This window comes from Elgaria multicarinata, chromosome 5, assembly GCF_023053635.1.
Source record: "Elgaria multicarinata webbii isolate HBS135686 ecotype San Diego chromosome 5, rElgMul1.1.pri, whole genome shotgun sequence".
In the NCBI taxonomy this organism is placed as follows: Eukaryota; Metazoa; Chordata; class Lepidosauria; order Squamata; family Anguidae; genus Elgaria; species Elgaria multicarinata.
In genome coordinates this window covers 79,513,086-79,533,173 of record NC_086175.1, presented here as the reverse complement: position 1 = coordinate 79,533,173, position 20,088 = coordinate 79,513,086, and the positions used below count along the sequence as shown (strand labels likewise).

General features: G+C 38.8%; 1 protein-coding gene across 3 annotated transcripts in view; it reads left to right on the top strand.

Annotated features, from left to right (window-relative positions):
• The window catches only part of NCAM2 (neural cell adhesion molecule 2), a 299,824-nt gene that overhangs the window by 246,130 nt on the left and 33,606 nt on the right, over window positions 1-20,088 (top strand). For all 3 annotated transcript variants that reach the window (XM_063126744.1, XM_063126746.1, XM_063126745.1), the window contains one exon: window positions 5,500-5,680. In XM_063126744.1, coding sequence (XP_062982814.1) covers window positions 5,500-5,680 — 181 coding nt within the window. The remainder of the gene's footprint in view (window positions 1-5,499; window positions 5,681-20,088) is intronic.

The following is a 20,088-nucleotide window of genomic DNA, read 5'->3' as shown; positions in this document are numbered from 1 at the left end:
TTCTGATTCTGATAAAGATTGTTGCAGTGGTATCACAGAGGGCTTGATAGGGCAGAAACAGGAGTTGCTACATACTTGGCTTCCTGAGGATTCTTGAATCCCATTTCAAACAAACAGGTGGGTGATAAATTATTCCACCACATTATAAACCATTTCAATGGAGATGGAAGAAGCAAGCGATAGTCAAGGACTGAAGAACTAAAAATAAGCAGATGGCATTTCAGAACAAAATTTCCATCTGTTATAGCAGCTTTGGCAGCCAGGTGAGTTAAAAATGGACTTTGCGAATTTATGCCCATAAAAAGTAAAAAAAAAAAATCACAGTGTGTTCCATTATATAGTATTATTTTTGTGTAATGTGACTGGAGCATAAAAAGAACGCACAGCATCTTTAATCATGCTTCGTTTAAGAATAATGTAGTGACATTGAGTAAGAACTTCCTTACATTTTAGTCTGTTCCAGAAATTAATATGTGACATGTTTAATTCTATCATGGATTAAACTAACCTTTCTATGTTCTACTTATTTTTATCACTATGCACAGGTGGCATGCACAGGTCTGCTTTATTTATTTATTTATTTGACACATTTTTATACTGTCCTTCATTATTGATTTCGCTGTGCTTTATGTCTCAAATCTCCTCGGGAAATTTTATGGGGAAAATGTGACAAAGAATAGAATAATGGAGACAAAGTGGTCTTGAGAGATATATTTCATCAAGCTGTCTTGCACCAATTTAGCTACATTCATTTTTATACTACCATAAAAAAACTTATAAAAAGAACGGGACATTGTCATGTTCCATCTATTTCTAGTTAAATAAAGTTTTCACTTCCTCAGGATTCTGCAATTATATACCTTTTATTCTGCAATTTTGGCAAAGTCCAGTCCTTTTTAGCCCAGTGCTACTCTTCATCTGTATTATAAGGAAGTCTTGCTAGCATCCAGATTTTGACAATTATGTTTTCTTAAAGAGGCAATGCTCCCTACATAAAAAACAAACAATTCATCACCACAAATTCCATATGAGAAAATATATACGAACATAAGTGCCATCCTGGATCAGACCAAGGGTCCATCTAGTCCAGCACTCTGTTCACACAGTGGCCAACCAGCCACTGGCCAGGGATGAACAAGCAGGACATGGTGCAACAGCACCCTCCTACCCATGTTCCCCAGCAACTGGTGCACACAGGCTTATTGACTTGAATACTGGAGATAGCACACAACCATCAGGACTAGTAGCCAGGAATTTACCCAACCCCCTTTTAAAGCCATCCAAATTGGTGGCCATCACTACTTCTTGTGGTAGTGAGTTCCATAATTTAACTTTGTGCTGTGTGAAGAAGTACTTCCTTTTATCTCCCACCAATCAGCTTCATGGGATGACCCCGGGTTCTAGTATTTTGAGAAAGGGAGAAAAATGTTGCTGTATCCACATTCTCCATACCATGCATAATTTTGTACACCTCTATGATGTCTCCCCTTAGCCTACTTTTTACTGAGCTAAACAATCCCAGTTGATGTAACCTTCCTTCATAGGGGTTATGCTCCAGCCCCTTAATAATTTTTGTTGCCCTTTCCTGCACTTTTTCCAGCTCTATAATATCCTTTTTTAGGTGTGGTGACCAGAAATGTACACAGTCTTCTAAGTGTGGTCACACCTTAGGTTTGTATAAAGGCAGTATGATACTGGCCGTTTTATTCTCAATTCCTTTTCTTACAATACCTAACATGGATTTTGCCTTCTTTACAGCGGCCGCACACTAGGAGGACATTTTCATCAAGCTGTCCACCACAATCCCAAGATCTCTATCTTGTTCAGTCACTGAATTGTTTGCAACACATTTTGCAGCTACCCAAGTTTGAGCTTTACCTATGAATTTTCCTCATTTTCCTTTCTTTCACACTTTTTATATATAGAAAATGAGGAAACAGGGTGCATAGATCTAGATATACCATTATAACATTGCAATTCTAATGGGAATAAATGTTTTGGAACTTTGGTGATTGAGATCCAGGAACTTGGGTTTATTTATTTATTTATTTATTACATTTTTATACTGCCCAATAGCCGAAGCTCTCTCGGTGGTTCACAAATGGTTACTAAATGGCTGCCTTCACGGCACCGGATTGGCACCACTTCCCTCTTAAACCCTGTGCCCTCTCCCAGGTTGGTGTCTGATTCAGCATGGGTCTTCTTATGTTCTCTTTACAGAAAAGGTTACTCACTAAATTTCAAGATCCCTATTCTGTAGTATTAGCATTAGTATTAAATTAGTATTAAATTCCTTAGTATTTTTTTTAAAGTATCACACATCTTTTTTGTTTCATACCATCTTTCTAGATCTTGGAACACATGAGAAAATTTCAAAAAGATGGATTTTTAAAGGAACAACATTCAGTTTTAAATGAGTATTGGCAACTTGTCGATGTATAATGCAATCTCCATCTGTCATTATGAATCTAGAGAGTTTTGTGTTCTCCTCTCAAAAAATGCTATTTTATCTTACTCTCAAAAAATGCTTATTTTATCATACAGCCCACTACAGCAATCAACAATCTTTGGAATGGGAATATTGAGAACAGTGTGTGTTCTCAAAGAGATCTCTTTACCATGTATAGTTTTTCCCTGACCATAACTATCAACAAAAACCCTGTTTTGTCTACACTTATCATCCTTTGGATCATGGTCCTTGTATTATTTTTTAAAAACACTCAAAGGATCTTCTACATATAATTATCCATGACGGCTTCACCATTTGATACTGTCTCTTCTTGATATTGTCTCTTCTTGATATTGTCAATTGAAATGAATTTCTCTGTTAATGTGTGCCATTTTAATAACTACTTCAGTGTTTCAAATTCATAAATACCCCACAAACACATGCTGTTCTTGCATGGTATGCTTTCATAATTCTCAACCTCTTTCATTTTATAAATGAGATCCAGAGAATCACTTTTCTGACTCCTCTTTTCCGCCCATATCCATTTATTCCTGCACCTCATCCACTGCAGGGTAGTCATCAGGATTGGGGGATCCACCAGAATAGCATGGGATGTTGCATGGGGTGATTGGCTACAGCTACATGGAAGAATTTGTATAAGGGCTTCTCCACACCAGGGTTTTTATCCTGCAACTGGTGCTTCTGCTTCTGTATACTTTCTGGGATTAAGATTGCCCCTTATTACGCACTTTCACGTTTTCCCAATGAGAAGTTCCTTTATTTGCAAGCTCTATATGTTTCATTATACATTATACTGTGTTATAGCGTGACTTCCTCTTTCCATGGACAAAATCAATGTGGTATATTTAGATAGCTCATTATCCGTGATCTTACAAAGGTTGGGATAAAGGTCAGAAAGGTCCCTGAAGTTTTACCACATCATTTAAAGGTCTCACAAACTTCTGTGAGTAATGAATTTAGATTGCAGGAGAAAAGTCGCATATGGAGAAACTCTGGATCATAGAACCCCCTCCTTGGTGCAAGCAGAACTGCCTTCTACATGCATAAGAGGCTGTCTAGATCCCACCTGCAATCCCACTGCAATAACAGTAGTTTGTGCAATGTTCCTGTTCCTGAATATAATTTGGATGTTTGTGTTTTTTCTTTTATGATATGCTGGTGTTCCTCAAATTTTAAATACCTATTTATATGAAACAGAGTATGTAGAAATAAGGGATTAGACTGGACTCTAGTAGCTCATTTTGATTATAGTAATGAAGACAGCTCATGTCATCCTTGAGTTTAAAGTGTTACCTGCAGGGAGCTAGTAGATTCTCACATTAGAAACTGAATCCTAGCAACAAAAAAAAAGTACTGTGAGTGAGTGGTTCCCAAGTTTGGGAGATAGGCTCATTGCCTGTTCTGGATGGGGTTGCACTCCCTCTGAAAGATCAGGTTCGTAGTTTGGGAGAACTCTTAGATCCATCTCTGTCACTGGAGGCTCAAGTGGCTACAGCAGTTTGGAGTGTCTTTTACCAGGTTTGCCAGCTATGGCGTCTCTTGGACAGGGTAACCTCAACACTGGATTACTGCAATCTATGTGGGTCTGCCCTTAAAGCTACTCCAAAAGCTGGAGCTAGTGTATAATTCTGCAGCTCAGCTGTTGTCCAGAGATGCCCATTTCCAGCTTGTAACTCCTTTGCTTAGGGAACTACACTGGCTGCCTATTTGCTACCAGGCCAGGTTTAAGGTTTTGGTACTATTGTACAAAACCCTAAACAACATGGGACCAGGATACCTGAGAGAGTACCTTCTCCCCTATCAACCTGCTCAATCACTGAGTCTTTTGAGGGCATTTCCTGGTGGTTCCACATAGACCTGTTGTCCGATTGGAATCCACCAGGGGAAGAGCTTTCATTGTGGTCGCCCACATCCTGTGGAATTCCTGCTTCTGGAGATCAGGCAAGCACCAACTTTGTATTCCTTCCGGCACCTCCTGAAAACATTGTTGTTCCAGGAAGCCTTCCCTTAATGACCAGCTGCGGTTTTATTGCACTTTGTTTCTTTTAAAAACATACTTCTAATGTGTTTTTATTCTGTTTTATTCTTTAATTCGACTTGTCCACTACTCCAAAATCATTGAATTGGGAGTGGTATAGAAATATTGCAAATGAATAAAAATTATTTATTTATTTATTTATTACATTTCTATACCGCCCAATAGCCGGAGCTCTCTGGGCGGTTCACAGAAATTAAAATAAATAAGAATCTTCTGTAAGATTATAGGATAGCATTCATATGGTCCATAAACACTTCACATACATTATCTTTATAATTAGCCCTGTGAGATAAACCAGTATCATCCCCACATTCCATAGGGAGGGCTAAAGCTGAAAAAATAGTGGCCTACAAAGGCCACCTACTGAGTTCATAGCTGAGATGATATTTGAATTAGGAACTTCCTGGGTCACAGCATACATGTTTAACTACTCCAGCAACATTATGCTCCTAAATTAAATAGTTAAATAAAAGAGTTTTGTATGTTTTCCCCCCAATTATAACTGAAGTTCATGAGGATTTCAGATCAAAGACATTTTGTATGCTCAATACAAAACTACAGTCATATATTAGATGCCTAACGTTGAGCTTTTCTACATGGGGCTGTTAATTGTGATATCTACTTTAGATTTCATTGCAGAATTGAGATCTGAACTCTACACAAAGAGATTTTATTTTCCTGTTTTTCTGCTACATAACCTATAGGTGGAGCTGTACTATAGCAGAATAACTCAACTCCACAAGGAGAAACATCATGGTCAGAAATAATGCCCATTTTTCCAGTTCTAAAAACAAAAAAACTGGCAAAGTGCTCTGAAAGCAGAAATAAAACATCTAAAGAGCCCATAAACAACCATGAGTAAGGAACCACAAATGCACAATAAATGCATCATGTAGAAAATCTCTTTGGATCAGTTGGGACTAATTTCTGACAATACTCAGTTTAAGGACTCAATTCATCATAATTTAAACTATTATTTACATTTTTACAGAAAGATAAGGAAGAACAGTGGCAGGAAAAAAAGGTTCAAGGTAATAAAGACCACATCATTCTAGAACATTTACAGTGGACAATGGGCTATGAAGTGCAAATTACTGCTACCAACAGGCTGGGATATTCTGAACCAACTTCATATGAGTTCATTATGCCACCAAAGCCCAATATTATTACAGGTAAGTTAATTCTACTATACTATCTAGCAATGACCTCTGTTCTTATTTTGATATTAGTAGGGCTCATAGACTTGCTAAATTGTCTCAATATTGTAAAAACAACCACCACAAAACACACACATAATCACTATCCTCATTATAAACATAGTTCCGTAGGATTGGTAGGATTACTTCCTTATGATTGGTAAAATTACTTGACATAAAACTTACAATTCCTTATTGCATTTTATGTGCTGGCATGTACTGAGAGATAAATATTGTAAAAGAAAGCATTTGCCATACTTCTGCAGTGTCAACACGTACAGAGTCTACAGTTAGATATAGTTACATCCAATCAACAGCAATCAGTTGTCTTGCACCCACACTTAGAACAGGATTCTTCTGCATGATACTAATGTAAGGGTTCCTGAAGGATGAGACTGAAGGAGATGGAAATGTATTTGCCAACAACTCATCACAAAGAATATTACAGCTTTATGGAGAACCCATGTCTCCCTTGGATCACCGATACTGTAGAAAAGAGTGCTCTAGGTATTTCTGAATACAAGTGAGTCAGACAGGCTGTGCCTTTCTTGCTTTGCATAGGATACTGGTCTAGTTGCAGCTGCTTTGGCACCAGCTTCCTTATCGTGATTGCACAGTACAGTAGTATAGGATGAGACTGTTCAATAGTTACTAATATGAGGTTTCATTAGAAATTTACCAATTATTACTTATGTATTCTTTGCTTAGTTGCCAGCTTGTTTTTTTAAAAAAAAGCTTGGGCATGTTACATTCACTGTGAAGTTTAGTCAAAACTTACTTTCAGCTATAGTGGCCTAGATGTTTAGGTCCCCTTTTTTTACATTCAGTCACATGCGTTACAACTTTACTTCAACATTCGCTGACCCCTGCTTTGAAAGAATTTAAATTCTTAGTTTTCAGTATTGTGTATTGTGTCAGGAATTTCCATCGACAGCCAGCACCATAAGCATTAGGCAACATTCACAAGAGCTCCAAATGGCACTGGCAATGCATAGTGAATGCCATCAGTCTAGACCAGGCAACCATATGGGGCCATAGGCATATTTGGTAATTTGAGAAACTCTCCTGGACACAACTATTAAATGGCTGCCATGGGTGGGCATGGCTAATCACAAAGGACAATCACAAAGTAACCTGCTCAGAGGCATTCATGGGAAATTAAGATGGCACCAGATAGAGGCTCCCATTTTGCTTTCTGAAGCAATCTTAGCTGCCGGTAGGTAACGTTTTTTTTGGGGGGGGGAAGTTAGGAGGAGTAGGGTGTCTTGGTTTCTGGGCGTACATTGGGTCCCACGGGCTCCACGTTGCCTACCCTCGGTCTAGACATTGAAAGAAAATGTTCATGTATTCCTTTCATCTTTTATCCCAGTGCAAGCCAAGAGCTCAAGGAACATACCATATTAAAATATCAATTTAATTAAAAGAACAGCATGAATTATTCTTTATGAACTGTTTCTCTATCTGCTTAACACTGTCCATTAAAAACCAAACATGTAAGAACATGGCTATTATAATACTATTGGAAAATGCTCAATGGGCTCTGGGCACTTAAGGCAGGGGAATTCCACATCATTTGTGTAAGGCAGACTGTGTGTGTGTGTGTGTGTGTGTGTGTGTGTGTAGGGCTTACCTTCAGATGAGCTTAAAAGGTCTTAACTGAACATATGGAAGGAGGCTTGTGCAATGATATTGGAACATGGAACCAGTGCATCGAACACCGTTCACATGAATATGGTGCTGCTGATGTTTATGGTAATCAGTGCTACAGAACCGATCGTACAAAGGAAAAGGAAATGAGGGCTGCCCAGAAACCTTCTCAGACCCATTCCATGTTCTCCACAACTATTTTCTGCATATTCCAGGGTGGTCTAAAGAAATTCATTCTCAGTGGTGGGACTTACATTTGTAGCCCCCAAACAGTAGCAGAGTCAGAGGATTTTTCTGTTTTAAACTTTCCTCCCTTTCTTGCTTGTTAAAAGGCACAATCCTGAAAAAAGGCCCAGAATTCACAGCATTCCCCAGCCAATATGCATAGGATTTACACAGCTTTGTGGCACCACTTTCCCACGTAGTGCCATTTCCCAGATGTATTTTGGGATAAGATGGCCCCTGACAGACGAGGGAAGAAGTGCCAAAAGCTATCTGTCTCCCATTATTAATGTATTAAACTTTGTATGTTTGCTGTACATAAGGAATTCTTCCCGTTGGGATTTGGCCTTAGGTTTGACATTTTTTTCTCACTAAAATAATACTCAGTTTCCAAACAGAAATTGGAGAGGTGTCTGTGACATGACATCATTTTAAAAATATCTTTTTAAAAGACACACAAAAAAGGTAAAAGGAAAGGAGAAGGGAATGGGACAATAGTTGGTAAGATTGATATTTGCAGTGTCCAGATGATCACTCAAGGCTTCATAACCCATGGTATTTGAAGCCATAGACAAGTACAATGGCTCCACACCACTCCCTCACCCCAACCCTCCTCCTGTCATGCGCCATCTTTGGTATTAAGATCATGCTGAATGTTAAGCCAATGTTACATTCAAACTAAGCAAATGTGGCTTAATATCAGTTAAAAACCAGAAAATAAGCCACAACATGTTAATTGGTTATAAAGCCCTGGACACAGACATTATGAGATGTAACTACATAGGGAAGGATTTTCATTATCCTTCCCTAGCAGGAAGGGGATGGCTGCTAGGTCTTACAATTGGGTTATCAAAACCTCATGATCAGTTTGGTATCCAGAGCACACTGGCAGGAATCTTGAACTCTCTTAGTATCCAGGTGACCTAAAGCTAGAGGATGACCATTTGCTTCAGCCATCTCCATCAGAATGGCTGCTAGCTTTTGGAACCCATGGATGAGATTTGAGGCTGCCAGGAACCTTCCTGCCCTGCCCTTTGCTGACTTTGATACAGTAATTCAAAACTTAAGTCTTTTTACAATTTCTTTAAAATGTTTTAAATGGCAGTGTTTATCTGCAAGGCAGTATTTATTTGTTGATGTTTTGGATGGATGCCACTGTTTCCAGACTCAGTCCTTCAGCTTTAAACAGCAGTATTTCTTTGCGGTCTTAAGCCAATGATATCAAGAGAGCACACAACCGTCATTGCTCTTGGGACTCTTCAGATTCCACAAACATCATGACCTTTGCTATCCCTGAATGGTATGGCTTGCATACCCTTATGAATAAAGTGCTGTCACTTGTACTAAAGCATCTTCACTCTTCCTGACCAAACTTATTTAGTCATAGGCCCAGATGATGAATAATCTATTTAATGTGATATTTTCTCTGATCATGTTGTGCCATATAGTTGTAAAAATGTCAGTGTTCATCAGGCTAAACAGTTCATTTATATTTTCAGTATTGATTCAAAATGACAGCATTGTGAAGTTTAAAGGTTCATCTGGAGAAGGTTTACTGCAAAATAAACTAGAAACCTTTATTTTCATTTAAGTATAATAATACTATCATGTTAGAAGCTTTTAATGATGAATGCAACGGTGCTATGTTCAAACCCACACATGGAAATATGCATGCATTGGATGTACAAACCCATAGAGTTTTTCAAATACAGTTTCTTTCTTATTTCATTGTTTTTCTGTAATGATGAGGTACAGAATCTATTGCAAGATGAAAATATTCTGGGGTTCAAGCCTCTCTAGAGTCACGTTCTCTCATTTCCAAGCACTCTACTACCTGATCCCATCACTATAGCAAAGCACATTGAACACACCATTATAAGTTTTCCTGAATTACATTTAAAAGAGAAACAGAAAGTTCGATCTGAAGCACTCCTGAAAGTCATACCAAGGGCCCTGAAAGCCCATCTCTTTAATACCTGGTGTGTGTGGATGGTTGTTCTCACTCGAGCAGGAAATTTATTTCGTTTATGTTCAGAGAAGCACTCTGTTAGCCATATGTCTCAGGGCTAAGGACTGAAAATGAAAACAGGTTGTTGCAGGTCCCACTTGTAGAAATGATTCCTGTTACCTGAGAGGTGAACTGGAAGCTACGGAAGCAAGCCTATAAGGACTGATCTTCTCTGAGACTGGTCCCCCTGTGAGCTAAGAGCACTATTTTTGGCCTGTGACAATAACTAGAATTTAGAAAGACTACATTTATAGGAAGATTGTAAATTGTAAGTAGTAATTAAAAGATGAGCCCTCACTGGGAGCACAGCTGAGACATGTTAGAACCTCCTCTTTTTATTAAAAGTGATTGTTTTCTTATATTATTCATGTGTTTGTTCTTACTAGACACAGCACATTTTCATAGTGACGTGAGTATAAAATAAGTGAAATGAGTAAACTAATCTGACCTGAGTCTGTAATCTACTTTTGAACAAGAATTTGAAAATTAGGAGTTCCTGTTGACAACACAAAGGACAACAGCCTCAGTAAGGGGCTAATTATAAGTTATGTGGGAAATCCATAACTGGGACTCCCAACATAATTTTCCTCTTCTAAAATCAGCTCTGGACCCCCTCCATTTTTGGTTCAGGGTGAAAGGGGTCTAATTCTCCCCACCTCACACCACACACACACACACACTGTAGATCCAGTACAATCCCCCACCCACCTAAGCAACTATTAGCCCTAGAGGGAGAAACACTCAGGCACAATTCTGGGGAGCAACAATTTTGACCAGGGCTATGGATCCTGAGGTAAAGATTTTACCCCCTCTCTCCAAATTGGGTTAGTCATGGCTCCTTTCAAAAGATTAAAATGGTATTGGGAGTTCCTTTCAGCAATCTCTCCCAAGTCCCATTATCTCTAATCAGGTCAACAGTGCTCCAGATTTACAACCATTGTTCGAGTAGTTTTGAGTCCTGGAGAGTTAAATACAGATGTGTCATGGCTTTCATTTAGCTTTCTCTTGTCAGGAAACATTGCAGAGAACTGGTAAACACTCGCAGAAGTGTTTGAATTGTATCTAGCAGCAACAGGGACAGAGGAGAAAAGTAAAGACTCATCAATTTTCTTGCATGTTGTGGGGGAAGAGGTGTTGAATGTTTATAGCAATTTCAAGTTGGCTGAAGATCGAAGTTTGCTGCTTGGTTGCTGTGGTAACTAGCTGTAGTGATGCTCATCTTTTCAGCTGGGAGGACCTGTTTGTCTGGTTGCCAGGGTGACCAGGTTGTGTGTGTGTGTGCATGTGCGTGTGTAGCCTTTATACAAGTCCACAAATTGCAAAAGGAGCTTGGGTGATACATAACCCCTTCCCTTTGAACTGAAAGAACAAATGTACTTATCAATGGATGTACCCTGACATTGAAGGGGATGACAACAGATTTTTACAAGCATCCAAAAAGGTACTGAATCCATTTACAGCATTCCTACTTAGTGACAGGGTCATTTATGGTATTATGGACATTGGCCTCATTCATGGAGGAGCCACAGGAAGCATCTCCTCTCTCCATCTGGCATGACTGCAAGGAGGACTTTGGAAGCTTGTATGTCTGTTTTAGATTAATCACAGTTTTCCATTATGTCCGGATCTAGATGTGTTTAATCTTATCAATGGTTGAATCAAGCCAACTTCAAAACATGGTTTATAAAGCTAGCTTGTTTTTACAAACCACACTTAGGATTAACCACAGTTTAGGGTTCAAATGCAACTCTAAACTGGTTAATCTAAAATGGAAGCAAAAGCTTCTGAGCTCCTCCTCGAGGCTCTATTGTTGTCAGAAACAGCTTGAGGTCTGCTGCGGCTCATCCTTATCATGCTAAACCATATTTTAGTGTTATGTGCAAATGCAGCCAATATGTTACAGGAGAAACTGCCTCATTGTTAGATCAATGTTCTTTTCACCCAAGGACGAGATCCAAACAGCCCTTAAGCACGACTCCACCATTCCAGCGACAGAGGGTTCAAAAGCGCTTTATTGATTAGTAATCAAGGCCTGGTCTCTTCAAAGGGAGCAATCAGACAAAAGACATAGGGAATATGGTACAGTATTAAAACTTTCAAGGGGCAGGGCCCAGTAGCAGCATTAACCAATCAGAACATAACACTGAGGCATAGCTAATTATGCTAAACAGTCCTGTAAACAATACCTTTGGCCTGACAGTAAGTTACAGAGAGTTAACTTCGACACAGACAGCTGGAGCCAGGACTCTTGTTTATATTAGTAATCAAGGATGCAAGGACGCACACAAGGAGACATTCTCATACAGGGCATTATGACATTTTGCTTGGTGTGCAATGGAGATTTTACAGTTTCCTGTTAAAAATGGAAGTGAAAAGAACATTGATCTAACATCATGAAGAAGACGACATTGGAAAAAGCACTCCAGATCTGCAGGTTGACAAAATCAGTAAAGGAGTTGAATTCACTGGCAAATGTGATTACACGAAGGGCTTGATAAGGTTGATGCAAACCATGAATTTCCCTATCATTTTAACTGTAAAGAGCTCTTACTTCTGGGATTCTCACAGGCAGCTGGTTGGCCACTGTGTAAACAGAATGTTAGACTAGATGGACCCTTGGCCTGACCCAGCATGGTTCTTCTTATGACTTATGTAAAGAGAGAGACTGAAAATATGAAACTTAATGAACAAAAGTGTGCTGAGCATTACTGAGTTGCCTTTTATGGAAGTTATCATCTCTGTTGAAGAAAGCTCAGGCTTCTGAAATGATGCCATGGCCCAAGTCAAACAAAGAAGTTCAGCGTTTTCTGGGAATGTTAACAGTACTTGGGGAAATGTACACACAACTTATCCACAAAAGCAGCACTTTTTTTAGAATTAATGGTTGTGGGATATGCAGCAGGTGGCACTCAGTTACTGTCAAACACCTGCTCCTTCAAGAGAGAGTAATGGCACAAAGTAGGTCCATCAAAATATTTAATGGGATACAGCATAGTCTGGATTAGAAGCACAGTCGGCAAAAATGTGCTTTCTGCTCACAACATGTGACATATGAATCTAGAACTGGGACTGCAGAAGCAAGAGAAAAGACTTCTAGCTTCTGCCACCAACTAGAGGAACAAGGGCCACTGGGAGATTGCCTTCCAGGAGGAACAGCACAACAAAGAAAATTACATCCACCTGAGAAGAAAGAACTCTGCTTCAACTGTCAAATGGGTACTGCAGAAGTTAGTGGAAGCATTTTATTTTTACTGTATTGTAATCAGTTATAACCTGCCCTGGAAATCATTTGATCAAAAGATGGTGTATAAATCTTCTTTAAAATTAATAATAAATCAGTGACTACTATATTAAAAAGTTATGCACAAACCAATAAATAATTGTTGGGAATGTTAGTTTATTTTATTATTATATATTTGGACAGTAATTCAGGAGGAAATAGACAACAAGCTCCATATACTGTGTATAGGATTAAGCAAATGAGAAAGCTGTCAAGGTATGATTGTTGCCTATTCTCCATACAAATGTATGTTTACTGTTTATGCTGATTCCAGAATTATAAATTTTACTTTGAAAACAGAAATGACCTCTGAGCTTGAGGTGCAGGCCCATGTAGACTTGTCAATTCATTGTGTGTTAACATACAAAACAATAGAAGACATCAAAGGAAAGAAACAAACAGAAATATTATTTATGGGGAATTCTAACAAAAGAATTGCCAAAAAGAAAAATATCAGGAAATCAGTGATCTTTGTGTAATGGACTACTGGAATTTCAGACAAGAGCATTTATTAATTGATGGGATAATTTGTAAGCCAGTGGAATTTTAATATAAGGATCTGCTAAAAGATGTGCAACAAAAAATTCACAAGTACTACAGAAATTCAGAGGCAAAAGATGATTAAAAGAAGTTATGTATGTGGCTGCAGATAAATCAAGACATTGCTGATACAGTAGGGAACTATTTATACCTGCTTGAAATTACAGGCATGACCATAAGAAGAGGTACTAAATTCTCACTCAGTGATATTCAAAGGAACACGTGGATTTATTTACTTGGAATTATAAGTTATACTTAAAATTACTGGGATTTCTTCCCTCTACACCAGCCTTTCTCAACCTGGGGCACTCCAGATGTGTTGGACTACAACTCCCAGAATGCCCCAGCCAGCTCTGCTGGCGGGCATTCTGGGAGATGCAGTCCAACACATCTGGAGTGCCCCAGGTTGAGAACCACTGCTCTACACTGTGTAGTATATGCAGCATATCAATGATAGCTGTACTGAAGTCAGCCTTCTCAAAGCATGGCATTCCAAATGAGGTTGGTAATGGACAGCTTCAGTTTTCCAGTGCTGAGTTTAATAACATTTTGTAGACTTGATGCATCAGTGACAGCACAAGTAGCCTACATTACCCACAATTGTGTGTAATTGAAAAATTCAAGTAAATGGGAAATCTGATGAAAAAAGTTTGTGATGGTGGGGGAGATATATATATAAACATTACTGACATCCCCAGCACTGTTCCTAATGGAATGAAGCATGGTACTATACCAAGTAATGGCATCCTACTGAAAATCCATAGCAATGTGTCCATAAGGAATATAAATGAAATAAAGGAGTAGGGAAAATATCCCTTTGACAAATGGGTCTAGGACCATCCTTTGCTGAGATTGTATGGCCCATTCTGCCAGAGAAATTTCACTTCAAATACATGAGGTCAAAGAGGTACAATCAAGCCTGTACAGTCTTAGGTTGTATATGCAGATCAACAAGATCTACACTCATGCCTAGAACAGATGCTGAATTTCCTGAGCCAACTGGTCTTCCCACTTCATCAACCAGTGAAATGTACAGATTCCACTGAGGGGATGGCCCCCTAAACCCATGCAGAGAAAATGAAAGCTTTAAATGCCTCAAAAGCCTATTAATCAGCAGAGAGTAAATGGAAATTAGGGAAGTGAATGGTAAATACTCACTCCAGAGTGATGTACTAGTGACTTCTCCTCTGTAGTTAATTCATTGTTAAGAGGGAAGATGATGTAATAGTTTACACAGAGCTTGTGACAAGTAAACTGAAATTACAAGATGAGCCTCCCCTAGAAGCTGAAAGCCAAGCCAATTGCAATGACACAAACTTTGCCTTTTTATTATTAAAAGTTATTCATTTCTCTTTGATGTGTTTTTGTACTTACTGACTGAAATGATTATGACAGAAGGAGGTAACAGGGCAAATTGTAGTTCTTGCAAGACTTCTGAATGGCTTCCAGAATCTGAAGTCACTTTAGCTAAAGGCAAATGGCAAATTAGTTCAGAAATGGCTTCAGGATTAACAGGTGCTCCAAGAACAACTTGGCTTAGTGCTCAACAGCTACACATCCAAAGAAAAGAATGCCATCTTAGGATGGAAGAAGGGGGGAAGAATCAAACTCTGGTGAACATTTGAACGCTAAACTTTTAAATTAATGACCCTGGTTCCTCTGCTCCATTCTGTCTGGTCTTGACATGATAAGAGAGAACTCCTCCTCTTAGACCTAGCAGATCACAAATAATCAAATACTGATGATGAAGTTCATTATAGGAGCACTACACCAGTTCTGCTAGTCCCTTGCATTCTATTCCCTAAGTTTAGTGAAGCATCTGATGCTCAGTTAATTTGAAAAGCAATGTCTAGAAGATACTTTCAGAAAGGGTAAATTCAACAGATATAAGTCACAATCCCAAGGTTTAGTGGAGCATTATGCCATGATCCTCCCTTTTTTGGGTGCTTCAGCAAGATAGAGACCTTTACCTGAAGATAATATTCAACTTCTATTTATTCTATAATCACATCCTCCCAAATTTCTTCACAAAGTTTCATCATCAGATAGAGGGAGCATGGATGCTGTAGACATGTGTGAGGCCTAGCCTTCTACAGAATGCAATAATTCAGGAGAGAAGTAGCTCTTACTTGGTGAGGGGCAGGTGGCTGGTTGACACCATCTCACTATGCACTGAACTTGCATATTAGTCCACTCTATTGGAGGTGAAAACTTGGTCTCTTTCCATATCTGCAGCAACTTCCAGAGCCTCAGGATTCCTATCTATGCAAAACTTCCACATAATCCATACCTTTCAGATTTATCAAGCATTATTCCCAAGATCTATGGGCAAAGATAGATGTAGCTTTGGACATTTTCAGGGTTTTTACACCTGAGTACAACTAGATAAAACTATTCACCAGACTTTCATATGTGGAAATGAATAGTAAGAGAAAAGTAGAAAACAGACTTTGGCTAAATCTACACCAAGCAGGATATTGCACTATGAAAGCAGCATATAAAAGGCATGAGCCACACTACTGCTTTATAGTGGTATTGAAGTGCACTGACAACTGTTGGGGCCCATAGACACATACCATATACTGCTTTCATAGTGCTATATCCTGCTTGGTGTGGCTCCTGCCTTTTATATACTGCTTTTATAGTGAAACATCCTGCTTGGTGTAGATTAGGCCTTTTATGTAACTTTTATTTTTTGAGTAGTCAGCTCAAATGGAACACATGTTTTTTCCCTGCCTGCCTCAGCATACAGGATAAGTATATTCTTTCTTCATTGGTTTCATGATGGTTAGGAAGAAATTGAGAGTGTGCATAAAGGTACACATCTTGCCTTTCAGCACATGTTCACTAGGCAGAAACTACTCAAGGAAACACCACTGGTTCTGCTTAGAGCTCTAGAAGCTGTGACATGCATATGTTCAGTCTTATGCATGTGACTGCCTCGAGAACCCAGTCAAAGAATAAGTTTAGGGTAAGTGAAATCTTATTTTTTTATTTCATGATTGTGTGAAGGCTGGCTGATTGAAAGTTGGGAACCTTATACACAAGGCCAGATAGCATTCTGTACCAATTGTTTGTACCCCCTCTCCCAGGCCTGTTGCCCCTCCCTCCAAGAAAAGTGGATAATGAGCCTTTAACCCTATGCGCATTTCCCTAGAAATAGGGCTCATTATAGGTTAACACCAACACTTTAAATCAAGCCTGGAAACAAACAGGAAGCTTGTAACGATGGTACAATACTTGATAAACCAAAGCAGAAGGTTCCCAAAACACAGTTGGTACAAAAGGGAAAGGAAGGAACCATTTAGTTATAAAGTATGGTGATAGTACAATATAAATATAGTGTGTTTGTTACAAGACAACAATTACAATAGTTGTAATCGGTGGAATAATTGTTATTGTTTGTTCACAAAGGGCAACTGAATTCTTTCTTGAGCCTACAATATACCTCTTACAAATCACCTGTGAAACTTCCAAAAATCTCTAACCACAGAAATTGCGAGGGCTTTGTTTTTCTTATTGCCCCAAGCAATAAGTGTGGAAGACAAAATACATCTCTAACTACAGAATTTATTGGAGTACTGTTTTATTTTCTTACTACCCTGAGAAGAACTTCAATGAGGATGACAAGATAAACTTTTACAGATGAGTGGAGCAAACAATAACAACTGAACAAACAACAGCAACAGTTCCACTGACTACCGGACTGTCTTGATGGTGCCACATTGGCACTGCCCCCCAAAAAGCTCTGTGCTTTCACTCCTCCAGGGTTGTGCCAGGTAATCCCCACACCCAGGAGAAAGTGCAGGGTTTACAGCAGCCACACTATAGCACCCCACACCATCCTTCCTGGCTTCCCCCTCCCTTACATCGTAAAATCTGGTCCCTGTATTGTAAGCCTGCAGGTGGAGCAGTATCAATTTTCATTTACAAACGTTTACAGGCTCCTCTGCAAAACTGGAAAAGAGACTCTCCTCCCCCCCCCCCCACACCTAAGGCACCACAGGGGCGTTCTGGCGGCTATTTGGCTTGCCAGACCCTCTTCCCAAACAGATGGTGACCAATCGGGTCACCATCCGCTTGGCCATGCCCCTGTGTCAAGGATGGAGCGAGGTCAGATGGCCAGAGAGCCATGTTCGCTTCACTCCACCCAGAAAAGTTAGGGTAAGTCCCCGACTTTTAAAAAGCAAAGCTTCTCTGGAAAGCACTGTGACGCTTTCAAGGTGGCTGCTGCGTCGTATAATCAACACAGCACTACTGCAGAGTCACCTTGTGGCTTCTAGAATGTGCAGACAGCCCCTACAACAATTGTAATCATTGTCTTATAGCAAGCACTATATATTCTATACTATCACAATTATATCCACTTCATAACTCTATGGCCCCTTTCTTTATGGTACAATTCTGACATAATATGGTCATAATGGCCAGTTTCAGTAAGTTCCCTCGCTTCTATATTTTGTACTAACAAGTTTCTGGATCAAATGAGCACTATTTTTTAACGACTGAATACTTTTTGAACATTAATCAAATGTTCCTTAGGAACAAAGTAAGAGAAGTGATGTTTTAACCAATAACTTAAGTGAAACATTACCTTAAATAATTGACCTTTGTGGAATTAAAATCATGCTGGCATTTTCTTCAAATGTTGACTGAAATAAACAGAGAGAAAAAGATCCAATCCTGAAACAGATATTTAACCAATAACAAAAGGAACTGCATTTGCAACATTTATTTTCAACGCTGTAGAATAACAAAATATTTATTACTGTGAAATTTTTGAATATTTTAATTTTTGAATTTAAATATTGGAACAGTTGTTTATAGTGTTGTGTGATTACTCGGATCTGATCTACACATATTGTAGTTTTATGCAAATACTGAGACTACAAGTATCATCAGACAGGGAAAATAACATTTTATTACCATTACTCCCCCCCCTTTCTCTCCTACAACACTTCCTCTTTCTTTACATGGAGAAGAAAGAGGAATTAAACAATGACCACATGGCCCATTCATTGGGCATTTTTATCCCACTGCTGCTACTGCACACAGCAGGAAATGGCATGTTTTGCTACAGCTGAACAAAGCCGGATTTCTGTGGGTGGGGGGTGTCTGATGGGAAGACAAAGAGAAGGGACGGGAGACATGAGGGAGGTGGACATTGTCATCAAAATGAGCCATGAAAAACCATGAGTGGGCAGTAATGAACGTGCAGTAAAACGCTTGTCTGATGATACTCAATAACAAAACCATGTCAAGAATGTTCCTTTGCTTTGTTCATTGAATATATATACACATTCCTACACTGCCCAATAGCCAAATCTCTCTGAGTAGTTCACAAAATAAAACTTACTGTATACATTGATGGTTTAGTTGCATTTTTAATTTTTATTTATTTATTATATTTATATCCCACCTTTTTTCTTCCAAGGAACCCAAGGCGGTGTACATAATCCTCTTCCCCTCTGTGTTATCCTCACAACAACAACCATGTGAGATAGGTTGGGCTAAGAGTCTGTGACTGGCCCAAAGTCACCCAGTAGGTTTCCATGGCTGAGTGGGGACTACATTTCTTAAGGTAGTTAAAAATATTCCATTGAAAAGTACCACTCAAATACACAAAACAATGCCACCATCCCCTGCAAAAAGTGGTAGTATTGTTACGAGTATTTGAGTGGTGTAACTACAAGGGTCACATTCCAACCAAATGCGTGCAAAACAGTCCTAACTTGTGGCTTAAAATGAGACTTTTAAATTACTTTGTATATGTCAATTTATCTATTCCGAGAAGACTATTGTGGAATCAATTGATAATATTTTCTTACTCTTAAAGCTTTTCATATTGAAATGATAAAATGGGAAATATAGATGGAACTGTAAAAATAATGATTTCATTTCATTAAGAGTTTTACTGGAAATTGGTATTAAAGTAAACCATTTACAAACATTTGTTCAATATGGATATCAAAATATAATTATTTACGTACATTAATGGTTAGTTGATTTACATACTTCAATAGTTAATTAATTTTGTATGTTTAATTTGTTTTTATTTTGTTATAAGTTGCCTTGAGTCTCCACTATACTAATATCTAAAATATTTTATTATTTGTTGCCACGTTTGTCCTGATCCCAAATAATGCAGTAATCCAGCCCAGTACATAATCTTGAGCATGTGCTTCTGACTTTGTTTTATCTGCTACTTGTGCTATCCTACAGTCACCTGTGAGGCTCCTTCACTCTCCCTTTGTGTGTATGTGTCCACCAAGTATATAGTAAGGGTGATGGTTGCCTGTGAGATAAATGAATCTGAACTGTATGTATGTGTGCATTTAATTAATTTGTTTTTAGAACATTTTTACCCCTGCTCTTCAGGCAAAAAGGAGTAGCTTGCAAATATCAGAAATAGATATAAATCAAAAGAGAAAAAGGATTGGGAGGGGAAAAGAAACTCCAGGAACTAGATCCTTAGTTATAAAGCTCAGCAGGTCTTGGAGCTGAAACTAGTTACGCTAGAAGGAAGCCGAGAGGAGACATGATAGAGGTGTACAAAATCATGCAAGGTCTGGAGAATGTGGATAGGGAGACATTTTTCTACCTCTCCCATAATACTAGAACCTGGGGTCATCCCATGAAGCTGATTGGTGGGAGATTCAGGAGAGATAAAAGGAAGTACTTCTTCAC